This window comes from Carcharodon carcharias, chromosome 11 (genome assembly GCF_017639515.1).
Source record: "Carcharodon carcharias isolate sCarCar2 chromosome 11, sCarCar2.pri, whole genome shotgun sequence".
Lineage (NCBI taxonomy): Eukaryota > Metazoa > Chordata > Chondrichthyes > Lamniformes > Lamnidae > Carcharodon > Carcharodon carcharias.
This window is the reverse complement of record NC_054477.1, coordinates 149074699-149089466: the sequence shown is the minus strand read 5'-3', so window position 1 is coordinate 149089466 and position 14768 is coordinate 149074699. Positions and strand designations below refer to the sequence as shown.

The following is a 14768-nucleotide window of genomic DNA, read 5'->3' as shown; positions in this document are numbered from 1 at the left end:
TGTTAGTTTGCCAACGTAAATGTGACCCATTTATCCCGACTCTGGCTAATGAACAGGAAGCAATGCTCTATTCATGCTAATATATTACCCCCAACATCATGAGCTCTTATCTTGTGCAGTAACTCTTTATGGGGCACTCTGCCTTTTGGAGTTCCAAATACATTACATTTACTGGTTCGCCATTATCCACCTTGTTGCTACATCGGCAAAGATTTCTAATAAATCTTTCCTTTCCCCTTCCATAAAATCATGCTGACACTATTTGATTGTATGACAATTGAGGTTAAATGTTGACCAGGGCTTTGGGAGAACTCCTCTGCTCTTCTTCAAATAGTGCCACGGAATTTTTCATGTCCACCTGAAGAGGCAGAGAGACCTCAGTTCAAAATTTCATACAGAAATCGACGGCTCAGTACTGCACTGAAATTTCAGCCTGGATTATGTGCGCAAGTCTGTGGAACAGGGTTAGAATGCACAAATCTTCTGACTTGGGGGCAAGTGTGTTACCACTGAGGCAAGATTTATAATTTAACACAATCGAATTTTGTACTTCATATACAAGTTGTCTTATAAACAGATGATTCATGAAACACAACAGGGACTGAAGCAGAATATTCCAGTCGAGACATGATTTTGAACAGGGTCAGGAAGTACGAGTGGTCTTGCTAGATTCTTGGCTATTGATGGCACTAAAGAAGATCATTTAAAAAATTCTGGATTCAGAACAAACCATTGGCTATTAACACGCCACATTGGTAAACCAGGTTTAAACTCATCACTTTGATCACTGAGCGCAGGAAAAACAGATCTGAAGGAGGAGTAATACGAAACTGCATACTAGTATTCTTCAACAGTTAAAAATCAACACTAGACTTATTTATGCCAGCAACATTCTAACAGGTGGTGTCAAGTGCAGACAGACATTCAGGGAGTATAGGTGCCTAAAAAGAGAAAGTACAGAAACTACATCAGCTGGCTGCTCTTGAACAACTCCAGGTCCAAGACCTCGGTTTGATGAAAATTTGCTGCTGTTGTGATGCACCACTAAGTGAATTACAAAAACATAATAGCAGAAAACTGCTCCAAGATACAAAACATTTCAATGCTGTGCTAAAACTCCAAAGGAATGGTGACATATATAAAAAATGTACAGACTTCAAGGTAACTAAGCTGAAACAAACCCCGAGGCAATAATCTGGAAATGAACAATGAATTTAGTACCAGAATGTGAACTTCGCAGGATGGTCCATTTACTAATTCTATTATTCCTCCCTTATATTAAGACTTATACAACAAATAAATATATGATATACAGTGAAATCTGCAAATTACCAGCATCTTAGGGGCTGGCATCAGCTGCCTTGTTTTCAAAATGACCATCGTTTACTGTAAAAACGTTCCCAATATTTTGAAGCAGCTGCATTTATGATCAGCACCTAATCAAATGCATTAATGCTAAGCTCTCCCCTCTCATACCAGCATTCAAACAGCTTGGCAGTCTACAGTCCTGTTTCATTTCCAACTGCTTTCACTTGTAACAGAGTGCAACTTCAATAAGAACTGCGTATCACAGTCCTACTTACCAACACTGAGGCAATCACAGCACAAAAAAAGAGAGGGGGAAACGTGATAATAAGTTCTGCTAATATATTGACACTTCCAAAGGAAAGTGTCAGAAGAGTGAGGACATTTAGGGGTGGGGCTAAGAACACAACAGCTCACATTAAGCATAGGAATGAAACCTGCAGGATGACTGACCGATAGCTGGGACTCATGGTGGAGGAACAGTCATCTACCTCTATTCCAAAACCCAAAGTTCCTCCAAACTGCTGCACAATCAGAAGCCAAGAGAAAGACGTCAAAGATAGGGCATGGGGTGGGGGGACAGGAGCTGCCAGCATAAACAGTGTGAATGGACATACTGCGGGAGCAGGGAAGAACATGCATACACTTTTCTTGATTCGGGAAACGGGTGAATAGGGTTACCAAAACTAATTGAAGATAATCCTGGAGGTTTGACCAGGTGAGATCTTGTCATCTGACTCGTGGTCCCCATCCCACATTTCATCATCTCCATCTCCCTTCACACCCCACTGAGTCCCAATTGTCATTCCTCCGAGCCACAATTTCCCAGACTCTTAAACCCTGTTAGGAAATAGAGATAGTTTAACCAAATTATATTTGTATTTGTGGATGTTAGGAATGAGAATTAGCTTTAAAGTTTAAGTTTGATTTGTATTTCTGTATGTGTGTTAAGAAAGGTCAAATGGAGTTTTAGTTTCACTTTAAAAAGGCGCTTCCATTTTTAATGAGGAGTTTTACGACCCCTAAAGAAAAGGTAAACATAGAAGGGTAGAAGTATTGGAATGTTGCCTAGCAAAAGGGGGCCAGAGAGGCAGGTCCTTCTCACAGACATACAGAGAAGAGAAACTGTTGTTTTGGAAGCTGTTAGATGCAGTTGCTTCTGAAAGTTGCTGCCAGGAGAGACTGGAGCAAAGGGGGCAGTTAGCCAGTCCCAGGCTAAAGAAAAACCCTAAAAATCCAGGAGTGGAAGAGGGGAAAGTTCAAAGACCACCGTCCAGTCAAGGGAAGGACAGGAACCTGGGAAAAGGTCCTGTTAATGAAGTTAAGTGCGAGGGGCAGAGGGAAAGGTTTCATGCTTCAGACTTACAAGAGACAAAAGCTGCAGAAAAGCAGATTTAAAGCGAGAACAGCTTGCAAGTGGCAAGAAGGTCCAAAGAGACAATTGACGGTCTGTAACTCTTTGCTATGGGAACGCAAAGCAGTGCTGTACTGTTGATGGCTGAGTCAGAAAAACAGTGTGTGGAAGGCAGTTTGAATGCATGGGGTAGCCGCAGGTAAGAGGGACATCAGAAGGAGAGCTTGAAACCCTGGAGGTGAACCCTTGCTGAAGGCGCCTGAGAGAAAGTGTCGGTTTGGGAAAAGATTCCAAGGCGAGGCCTTGGAGAGTGGAGAATGGAAACTTTCATGTGAATGACGGAATTCAGTGAGATTGGTTGGCTCACGGTGTGATAAGCGCCTGGTGGGAGTTGAGGGAGAGATCCAAAGCATCTGTATGAGATGGCATCTGTCACTTGGTTTCAGAGTGTAAGAGCATAAGAAATAGGAACAGGAGTAAGCCATTCGGCACCCTCAAGCCTGCTCCGCCATTCAATAAGATCATGGCTGATCTGCCTCAGGCCTCAACTCCTCTTTTGTGCCAGCTCTTCATAACTCTCAACTCCATGATACTTCAAATATCTATCTACCACCTCTTTAAATGCTTTGTGATCTAGCCTCCACAACTATGAGGTACTGAATTCCAGACATTCACTACCCTCTAAGAAGAAATTCCTTCGCATCTCAGTTTTAAATGACTGCCCCCTTATTCTATAACTATATCCCCTTGTTCGAGATTCCCCTACTAGCAAAAACATCTTCTCAACATCCACCTTGTCAAGCCCCCTCAGAATCGTACGTTTCAATAATATCATCCCTTGTTCTTCTAAACTCTAATGAATAAGGGCCTAACCCTGTTTAGTCATTCTTGATAAGTCAACCCCTTCATCCCAGGAATCAGCCTAGCGAATCTCTTTTAAACTGCCTCTAATGCCTGTATATCCTTTCTTTAATACGTGGACCAAGACTGTACACAGAACTCCAGGTGTGGCCTCACCAACACCCTGTACTGTTGTAACAAGACTTCCCAATTTTTAAACTCCAACCCCTTAGCAATACAGTTTAAAATTTCATTTGCTTTCTGAATTACTTGCTGCACATGCATGCTAGCATTTGTGTTTCATGCACGAGAACACCCAAATCCCTCTGTACTGCACTTTTTTTGGAGTCTCTCTCCATTTAAATAATAGTCTGCCTTTTGATTTTTCCGACCAAAGTGCATGACTTCACACTTTCCTACAATAAACTCCATCTGCCAAGTTTTTGCCCAATCACTCAACCTATATCCCCTTGCAAGTTCCTTACATCCTCATCACAACATGCCTTCCCACCTATTTTCGTATCACCAGCAAATTTGGATACATTACACTCTGCTCCCTCCTCCAAGTCATTAATATAGATAATAAATAGTTGATGCCCGAGGACTGATCCTTGTGGCACTCCACTAGTTATGTCATTCCAATCTGAAAAAGACCCATTAATCCCAACTCTGTCTTCTGTGTGTTAACCAATCCTCAATCCATGCTAATACATTACCCCCAATATCGTAAACTCCTATCTTGTGCAATAATCTTTTATGTGGCAGTTTATCGAATGCCTTCTGTGGTGTCTGACCACAAGATGTCATAGGTTTACATGGACTGTGTGCTTACTGTGGACATTAGAGTACAAGATAGTTTTTGTAGCTTGTGTTATCCTTACAAATCTGTATACATCTGTAAAGGTATAATTATTACATCTGTAAAGGGATAGTTGTGGGTGAAGGAGTATTGTAATATAGTTCATCTTTTCTAGTTAAATGTTTTATTTTTTTGTTAAAAGTTCATCAGCTGACTCCTGTGCCTCAGTTCAGTAGCTACTCTCCACTTATCTAAACAAACAAAAGTTAGGATCTATCAAGCTAGATTTCACTCTGGGATCAGGCTTGTCCCAGGGTAACCTCAGCTGGGATCGTAACAAACCCTCACCCTCAGTTTCCATTGCCTTAACCCCACCCACCCCTTTCAATTCCCAAGGCACCTCCCATGCCCCCCACAACTGCCAACTTGAGGCACTCACACTGATTGTTCCAGACACCAACTGCTCCCAGTTCTCTGCCCCGGTAGAGGTGACATCACTGGGTGGAGGCAGACAATTACATCACACGTTGGAGCCAGACATTTACATCACACGTTGGAGCCCAGTGCAATCGGCACCTGAATGAAAACTGAAACTGAGGTAGATAGTTCTGCCACGTTTTAAGTTATAAAAGGATTGGTGGATTGAAGGTTATTTGTGGCATGTAATTTGGTTCAAAGTACCACTTTTATGTCTTACCATTTAAGTTATTTGGGTTATTCAATTAAATGTCTTTTTTTTTCCTAAGTGTCTGTTTATACTGGTTTGATATTTCAAGACATATTTACAGTAGTCTCTGAAACATCTCACACTACTTTACTATTTGTGTTGGCCTCGAAGGAATATTCAGTAAAAAGTTAGTTTTGCAATTTAAGCAAATAAATTCGGATTTGATTTTAAAAAATTGTTCTCACCTTGATTAGTATTTTCCATTAATTTCAAAACAGCACTTACTGATGAAACTTTAATTAAGGTTTGATTTCTACAAAGCAAAATTTTCAAGGTTTACCAGCTCTATTACAGAATACATTCCCTTGTTAAATACTCCATCAGATATCAAAAAATTACCTCATCAGGTCCAGGACTGAATTCATAACCGACAGCAACACACTTGAAACCATAAAAACAGGCCTTCTCATCTTTCACATAGTCCGATGCAGTCTCCAAAGAGAAAATGACATCGTTTCCTAGAAAAATCACATTTAAATCTGAAACTCAAAACATGATTTTGTAAAGTAAAAAGCCTTGACCCAACACTGTTTGCATGTAGATTTGCCATAAAACAGTAGTCTTCTCTCTCCTGCCCCAGCCACCAGCAAAACAGTGCCCATACTTACCAGCTTAATTCTATTCTATTCTTAGAGCACAGTTCCACTGAAGATAAAATGGTTTTGATGTAGCACAAGGGTTTTCAATATCCAATTTCTTAAAAGAGAATTATTTTTCATATTTGTAAAGTAACGTAAGGAGTGTTACTACAAAACTCTTAACTAAGGCAAATATTAAAATACTACCTAATAATGAGATACACCAAATAAAATGTTGCATTGAATTCTAATATTTGACAGCATAGGAATTCGGGAAAGTATAAGGATGGGTATTAACATCCTGCATATAAAGCACTTGCTTTGTTTATTTGTTTTAATTTCCCAATTATTCTTCATTTCACTGCGTTTTTTAGTTTTGCAAAAGATTGCTTTGTGCTCCCCAACTCTCAACTTTTTCCCTAATTTCAAAGATATGAGATTTTTCCTTCACTCCACCCATACCTTGTGGCTCAAGTGTTACATTCATTACCTAAATACATTGCATCCAGTGGAGACAAAGCCTTGACAAGGGATATTCAAAATCCAAAGATGTTAAACAAAAAAGACCTCAAAGGTACTCGAGTCTGATTGAGCTTTTGAACTGAAGTTTCTACTGCTGCCCACAGAGATGTCAGCCAAGCATTATTAATTAATATTTCAGACCAGGCAAGGTTACAGATGTAGTCTCTACTTGTGGTGTGAGGCTTTGAGAACCAGCTAAATTGCAACAATTGGATTTGTCAAAGTATTATTTTCCTTTTAACAAGAAGGCCGGAAGCTCTATCGTGGCAAGGCAGCAATTCACCAAACAACTGGCTTTATCCTGCTGCTTGCAGTGGAAACTTTATAGCCATCCCTTTGAATTTAAAAATTACAGCAGTGCCCTATTTAAAGATAAAACATAGCATAACCAAAATTCATCTGTAAAAAAAAAAAATGCAGAATTTTCTTCCCCCCCATACCTGGTAAAACAAGAACTGTAGTCGGCCATCCGGTAGAACCAGAAAACTTTTTCAATTCTATCCACGAATTAAGACCATCATGGCTTGTATTTTTTGGCCCAAATCCTGAACTTTGGAAAGTTTTATTTGGAATCAGCAAACGGAGCACATCCTCTGGCTGTGCAGTACCACACAATGGGTCAAACTCAATAGTCATCCACCTGACACAATCTGGAAAAGTTACCTAAATAAGAAACAAGCACTATTATTTTGATCTTTCAAATGACAGCTATTTGAAGGATCTTAGGATCGGAGTTTTAGGCTAGCCCAAATGAATGAGATGGTTGCTTTCATAAGGATTTTAATTAAAATATATTTGAGCAATCTTTACAATCTTTGCTTATTACAATAATTCAGCACAAATTTCACAGGTCAGAAGAATGGTTGACAGTAGAAAATATCACACTCTGCAAAGCACAATAAAGGGACATTTAGCACACCAAGCTTATTCTTATAAAATATCAGCAAACTGATTTTTCATACTACTCAACCTTTATGATCATCTGAACCATGATTCTACCATCCTGTTCCCCAAGACAAACTAAGTGAGATTTCTAGTTTACCCATTTAGCCTTACATCCTACACCAAGCACTTGATGAGCTGTATTTTTTTCCAAAACCTCATCAGGTCAAGAACTATTATGCTTGACACAAAGGAAATGATAAATCAGACCAGCCGATGGCCATATGACCCTTCGAGCTTGTCCACCATAAAAAGGTCAAGGCTGATCTTCTACCTTAAATCCACTTTTCCATCTATCCCCATATTCTTCGACTCCCCTAGTGCCCAAAAGTCTAACAATCTCAGTACTGAATACACTTAATGCACGGACATCCAGAGGGCTCTATGGTAGAGAATTCCAAAGATTCCTCTGAGTGAAGAAATATCTAATTTCTGCGCTAAATGGCCCGACCCCTTATCCTGAGGCTATGACCCTTAATTTTAGCCTCTCCAACCAAGGGAAACCAGACCCTTAGCATCTAAAACACCACCACCTGGCTCCAAGCCACTCACTGTCCTGACTTGGAAATATATTGTCGTTCCTTTATCGTCGCTGGGTCAAAATCCTGGAAGTCCCTCCCTAACAGCACTGTGGGTGTACCTACATCACATGGACTGCAGCAGTTCAAGGCGGCGGCTCACCACCACCTTCTCAAAGGCAAATAGGGATGAGCAATAAATGCTGGCCTAGCCAGCAGTGTCCATATCCCATAAATGAATAAAACAAAATACATCATTCACTTAGGTCTGTTCTTATAATTCTCAATACCACGTACCAGATATTTATCAAGGGAGATTGCCAATATAAGGAGCAAAGAAGTTTCATTGATATTAATTGATATTGATAAGTTCCATTTTGCCCTAAATGAAGCTGCTCTTAGCTCAAAAGGTCTGACGCTATGGACATCCATAGACAGGAATTTTTAATTAGAAGGTTGGTTGTTATTTTTTAATCACACATCTGCAATACAATTTTATCTGGTACATACCTTTAATTGACTGACACAAGCTGGTTTATAAGGATGGTCACTCTCCACAACAGCATAATGGTTAGAAGTAGTACAAGCAGAAAGGCCTTGTTCAGGCTGATTCCCTGTTGCACTGTCTGTGGACTGATTGGGATTGAAGGCAGGCGGAGCATATTTTTGGTTTAATGTTGCGACTGGAGGCAGGAGCTCCTGTACAAGGCCAAAAACTTCAACTGCAGCCTATTCAAAAAAAAAATGACATTCTGTAAAACTCAAAGGAATAATTGAGAATGAGAATAAGTACATGATAATAAAATCAACATTAATTAAGTTGAATTATGAGAATTACTTACTTTTGGGACATTAGCAGCCACTGGTGCAATGTAAGCCAAAATAAGCGGAAGCAGCATAGACAATAGACTGGAAGAGCTAAGTAGTTCTGGAATATCTTCAGCTAAATAAAAATATACATCACTTTATCCATTCTCAGTTTGTGAGTAAAACATAACAGTTTGCTGATTTTAACACTAGTCAGTAGCATTACCTAAAATGCACTGTATAGAAAGGTATTTGTGAACTAGGCAGCTTTCTTGCTTCTCTGCAGCCTGACTCAACTTCCTTGCAAGCGGTGCACATAATGACCATAGTTAATATTTCTACTACTGTACCACAGCCTTTCCAATAAGCCACCAGCTAAACTGAGACTATATAACCCAAATCAGTATAATCAAAAGAAAGCTGTGATTATAGATAAATGGAAGAGAAGCCTCAATGACTTCCTACGTCAAACGTATTTAAATTTTGTTCAATGTACATTGTGCCAGTGAAGATTCAAGCAGATAGTGCACACCTTGCCTTTGGCAAATGTTCTTCAAGGAAGATACACAAGGTGGCCCTGAGACCCCTTCTAGCTCAATGAATAGTAAACAATAGCCCACCTTGAAAACCTGCAAACCCAATTCTGTAATAACAGAGCATTTAGAAATACATAATCTAATCAAGCAGGGTCAGCATGGTTGCATGAAGGGGAAATCATGCCTAACAAATTTATTAGAATTCTTTGAGGTGGTAACAAGCAGGATAGATACAGGGGAACTAGCAGATGTAATATATTTGGATTTCCAAAAGGTGTTCGATAAAGTACCGCACATAAGGCTACTTAATAAGATAAGAGCCAATGATGTTGGGGGAAATATATTAGCATGGATAGAGGATTGGCTAACTAATAGAAGACAGAGTTAGAATAAGGGGGGCATTTTCAGGATGGCAACCTGTAACTAGTAGAGTGCCACAGGGGTCAGTGCTGGGGCCTCAATTATTTACAATATATATTAATGACTTAGATGAGGGAAGTGAATGTACTATTGCCAAGTTTGACACAAAAATAGGTGGGAGGGCAAGTGGTGAGGGTGACACAAGGAGTCCACAGAGGGTCATAGACCGGTTAAGTGAATGTGCAAAAACTTGGCAGACGGAATATAATGTGGGAGAATGTAAGGCCATGCACTTTGGCAGGAAGAATAGAGGAGCTGAATATTATTTAAATGAACAATGACTGCAAAAGACTGCAGCACAGAGGAATTTGGGATTTGTGCATGAATCCCAAAAAGCTAACATACAAGTTCAACAGGTAATAGGAAGGCAAATGGAATGTTGGTCTTTTTGTCAAAGGGAATGGAGTATAAAAATAGGAAAGTCTTGCTAAAACTATGAGGCAATAGTTAGACCACACCTAGAATACTGTGAACAATTTTGGTCCCCTGATCTAAGGAAAGATATACTGGCATTGAAGGCAGTCCAGAGAAGATTCACTAGGGTGATCCTGGGGATGGAGGGATTTTCTTGTCAGGAGAGGTTGAGTAGGTTGGACATGTACTCATTGGAGTATAGAAAAATGAGAGGTGACCTTATTGAAATATATAAGATCCTTAGGCGGTTTGACAGGGTAGATGCTGAGAAGTTGTTTCCCCTTGTGGGAGGGTCTAGGCCAGAGGGCATAATCTCAGAGTAAGGGGGCGCCCATTTAAAACACATGAGGAGGAATTTCTTTTCTCAGAGGGTAGTCAATCTGTGGAATTCTTTACTGCAGAGGGCTGTAGAGGCTGGGTCATTAAGTATATTCAAGGCTGAGATAGACAGATTTTTAATCAGTAAGGGAATCAAGGATTATGGGGAAAAGGCAAGAAAGTGGAGTTGAGGATTATCAGATCAGCCATGATCTCATTGAATGGTGGGGCAGACTCAATGGGTCGAATGCTACTTCTGCTCCTACATCTTACGATTGGATTGCAAGTTGGGTTTGATTAGAGCAGGACCCTTCTTTTTAACAAGAAAAATTCTGGTTTCTGTAACTGAAAATAAAAATTGGCCTGGCAGGTGGAGTGGTAGGTGATATTCAAAAGGTGCTATGAATTTACCCCATAATAAAGATTAAATTCATAAACACCAAGGCTAAAAATACCATATTTATCTAGTCTGTATCAAATTATAAGAAGTTCATCCAGGTTAGGTGCAATGAGGTTATCCATCTTTGGACATTTAACTTTTACATACAAATACGATAATGCTGGGATAGTGCTACTTCAGAGGCTGAATGGTCAAGAATCATCCTCTATTCTGCTATATGAATGTCCTCGTTATGGGTCACAGCAACTCTTTCCTAAGGCGACAATATTAAGGTCCCAACAGAAAGAACACAAAAATAAGGGAACAAAACTGACCACAGCTACAATCCAACTCAGGATGAAGCTATGGGGGTTTTTTTGCCAGATTTCAATGACAGATAGATTGCTTCATAAAGGTAGTTTAACACTAATCCTATTTTGCAGACTTCTAATAAAAGAGAAAAACAAAATAGTACTAAAACTGGAAGTAGGTGACTTATATCCTTAGGCCAGATTGGAACACAAAGTTAAGAAGTCAATACAAAATAATACACTCCAGCTGATTTCTGGATGTTGATCAACAAGTGGCAAATGCACAAGCAAATGAGGTTACCAATGAACAAATACAAAGACATGCTCCGCTACTTGATTGCTAACCTCATTTTAGCAATTGGTTTTCACTAAAATCTTAATCCCAAATGAAATGATGCATACATGGACTGAACACTTATTCTCCAAATTATATGGTACACTTGAGCCTTTACACGTTGACTAAATGATGGCAGGACTTAAAGATTTCGCAGCGGAATTTTCGGAGGTAAATAAAGTTCACAAAAAATAAATTTCAACAAAATTAAGGAAAATTTGTGAACTGGACAACTTATGCGTCAAACCAAAAATGAGTTTGCTATTAAGGTGAGGTTTGCTAATCTCTTTCCCAAAGCACTGTTGACAAATATTCATAACTGTGTACAGTCTGAGGGTATATAATTGTTGGAACATGCACAGTCACATATGTTAAAATCACTGAGTTTATTTTTGTCTCATCAAGATTTTCAACATCTCGCTTTTTAATCTGTCCTGACAATTTTAGGGAGCAGAACATTAATATTTTTAGAACACTGGATTCTCCCCAAACTACGTTAGTGTTCTCAACAGCACCAATATCAAATAACTGTCTGAAATGGCTTCTCATCATGAGAGTATGACAAATGTATGAAGCTTCAAACTCATTTTGCTATGCATTCGATGAAATGAAGGTCGCCACGGCTGCAAACACCTGTTTAACAAAGAACAGTCGGCAGCTGCCAAACTCATTTCCCTCAGATCAGTTCACCTACCATGCTCAGGCCAAATATTTTCCCCTTAAAAAGTCCATACACAAAAGACAAATTTTTTAAGTTACTGATTTAAGAAAATGCATACATACCATCTACAGCCAGGGCCCTATGCAACAAATCCTTAGCCGCACGAACAACTGCAGAAACAACAGAAAGGGCTCGGCTGCAATTTTTATCTTCCTCATTGGCTTTGCTAAGCAGCTGCGATTGTAGATCCCCATCAAACTCACTTCTAAAAGTTAAATGGACACGTATCACTGGCATGAAATATTTCATTAGATTTAATTTTCTGTACAGTGTAATTACTTAATCTATTTAATCAGAGCCGTTCTCTACAAACCAGAAAATAGCCAGTCACTGCATTGAAGTAAGGAGGACTTACTACATTTAGTACAGCCAAGAAAATTCCTGCAGATTTTATCAAACAATCTATAATGTGACCACAGCTGATTTTAAAACCAGAGATTCCCCCTGACAAAATGTGATCAATAGCTCATGGGGAGGAAATAAAGATTCAGGAAAAATGCTTTTAATCAACATTACCACAGCAAATATAATTGGGCTCCAACACCGTCCATGAATTTACCTAGAGGTCCATCCTGGCTTGGTGGTCTCAGGTCTTATTCCCAGTGGGCTAGCTGATCTGAGTCATAGGGCTATATGCTAATATTTGTGCCAGCATTGTTATGTTAGGGAGGGAAAAATCAGGTGTTCCTGCTCCTAATTGCTAATCAGCCTCTCCAACTGTAAATGCACAGATATGGTTGTCAATTTAAGGGGTCTTCACTACTGTTGTACTAGTCCACTGCCTTTCTAAAGATCAGCCAGAACTTCCACCAACTAACAATAAGACCAAAGCACCATGAACTTAAGACCCTGACTTTGATTCTCCCAGCTGCTTTCTCAGGCTCAAAGAAACATGCAGTTTGTCTTGTTCATTCCTGAGCTGAGCTTTGTACACTACAAAAAAAAAGTGCCTATTTCTACCTCAGGTATTGCCCACTTCAGTTCATCACTACTGAAACTCGCAAACATCCTTTTGCCATCTCAATGTTCTATTCAGCCAAACGTCCCGAACATGAACTCCCTGGCAGAACCTTATAAAAATGCCACTCATCTGGAATTTTACCATCTGTATCCTAAACTGTACTCTGTTGTCTCATTGTCCAATTTGACCCATCCTGTGCCCAATGCATTGAGAAAAATTCTCACCTACTAATCACACCATGGCCTCACTTCACTCTTCCTTCTAGTTTTCTTCGTACCATCTCTCAATCTGCTTTCAAGTCATGTCTACTTTATTCATACATTCTCCCTATATTCCATCACTGAATCACAGAACTGTTACAGCACAGAAGGCCATTCAGCCCAGTGTGTCAGCACCATCTCTCCAAATAAGCATTTCACTTATTTCCATTCTCCCGCCTTACAGTGTATTCCAGGAGCCTTCAACTTCATGCTCTCTGCAATTCTTTTCCTAAAGCACACTTACTCTATCGCATCCACCTTAAAAAACTTCCTAGGTCTTTAGTTACCTAGTAACTCTTCGCCTAATTACTGTGATAGGGCTTGGATCTCAGGTTTCCATGGAACAATAGTCTGTCAACACATGATATGTGCTCACAAATGATATGTGCTCACAAATGATGGGCACTGGAGCAATACTGCTTTGTATTTATGGAACCATATCCAAAACCAAGGGTCAACTTCTTCAGGAAAGAACGAAAAAAAGGGATTCATCCCCTTCAACCACTGCTCCTCACCCTTCCAGTGATTAAGAGCACTATCATAACACATCATAAACTACATTGAAGATTAAGTTAAATACTCAAAAACGCAAAAGGTCCATTTTTAGTTAGATGAAGTTAAAACTTCAATTTTATCAGCATTCACACTTAAGTCACTTTACCAGCAATGGATAGAGGCCAGGAGGAGAAGCATGGTAATTATTCATCTCACTAACCCAAGGATGTGTTGTACCCTCATTACTACCTAACCAGCTAACTAAGTACAGGTCAGGGATAAAAGAACATTATCTTTGTGACTATGTGACTTAGAAAAGGGTAAAATCATGACCACTGGGTTCAGAACACCTGCTTCATTACAGAAAACTTTAAGTTAGGGTTGGTGAGGAATGGGGGAAGAACCAATAATTACAAAGAGGAGTATGCACGCTAAACAAATTCCTCATTCGTAAACAAGCAAATATAAGAGAATCAGTGAGATGCTTTAGGTATAAAGGACAAAAGAATGCGCAAATAGTGGTGGTGAAAAGATAGTGAAGAGGTCTATGAGTAAAAAAAAAAGTATGAGAAATACTGAGGAAAGAAATTTTTTGTTCTGTCTTGATATCATCTTGTCCTGTCTCAGATTCATTTTTTAATTTCATCTCCTATTCCCAATTTGACCTCTCTTTGGTTTCCCATGTTTTTCAATAAACTCAATACAAGCTTCAGGAAAAGTATTTCAATTATCAGATGGATATTACGCAGGCCAATTAGTAACTTCAGATCCCAGTTATACCCTCCATTTTTTCATGGCAGGGTTCCTGTGTTGTGGGAAGGGAAAGGCCAGGTAAACATTTGATTCAAGGATTTTTTGTTGGCAGAGATTTGGGTGTTTGGTGAGAACCCATTATTTTTCCTCCACCTATGTTTGGCAGATCTGCAGTATCAGGCATTTTCTGTTTAAATTTCAGATCTTCTGCATTTGCAGATATCCTCCTTTTTCCCATGTTTGTACACTGATCTCTCTTGTATCCTTTCATTCTCCCCTCCAATACTTTCAAGCTCTTTTGTCCTTTCTACTCATCTGCAGTACCTTACTTATAATCTTTTGCAGCGATCTTCTATTCAGCAGAATTTAAGTAATTTAAAAGATAGTAACTCACTCTGATTAGTGCATGTCAGTTCTCTTGCCCTACATTCTATTTTTCCAACCTTACTAAAATAGCCAACTCTTAGCCTTCAG

At 39.4% G+C, this 14768-nt stretch overlaps 1 protein-coding gene across 16 annotated transcripts in view; it reads right to left on the bottom strand.

The window, feature by feature from the left end:
• Positions 1-14768, bottom strand: part of mycbp2 (MYC binding protein 2) — a 189401-nt gene that overhangs the window by 74592 nt on the left and 100041 nt on the right. For all 16 annotated transcript variants that reach the window (XM_041198963.1, XM_041198964.1, XM_041198965.1 and 13 more), the window contains 5 exons: positions 11888-12030; positions 8428-8528; positions 8096-8314; positions 6566-6788; positions 5365-5483 (listed from right to left, as the gene is read on the bottom strand). In XM_041198963.1, the coding sequence (XP_041054897.1) occupies positions 5365-5483; positions 6566-6788; positions 8096-8314; positions 8428-8528; positions 11888-12030 (805 nt within the window). The remainder of the gene's footprint in view (positions 1-5364; positions 5484-6565; positions 6789-8095; positions 8315-8427; positions 8529-11887; positions 12031-14768) is intronic.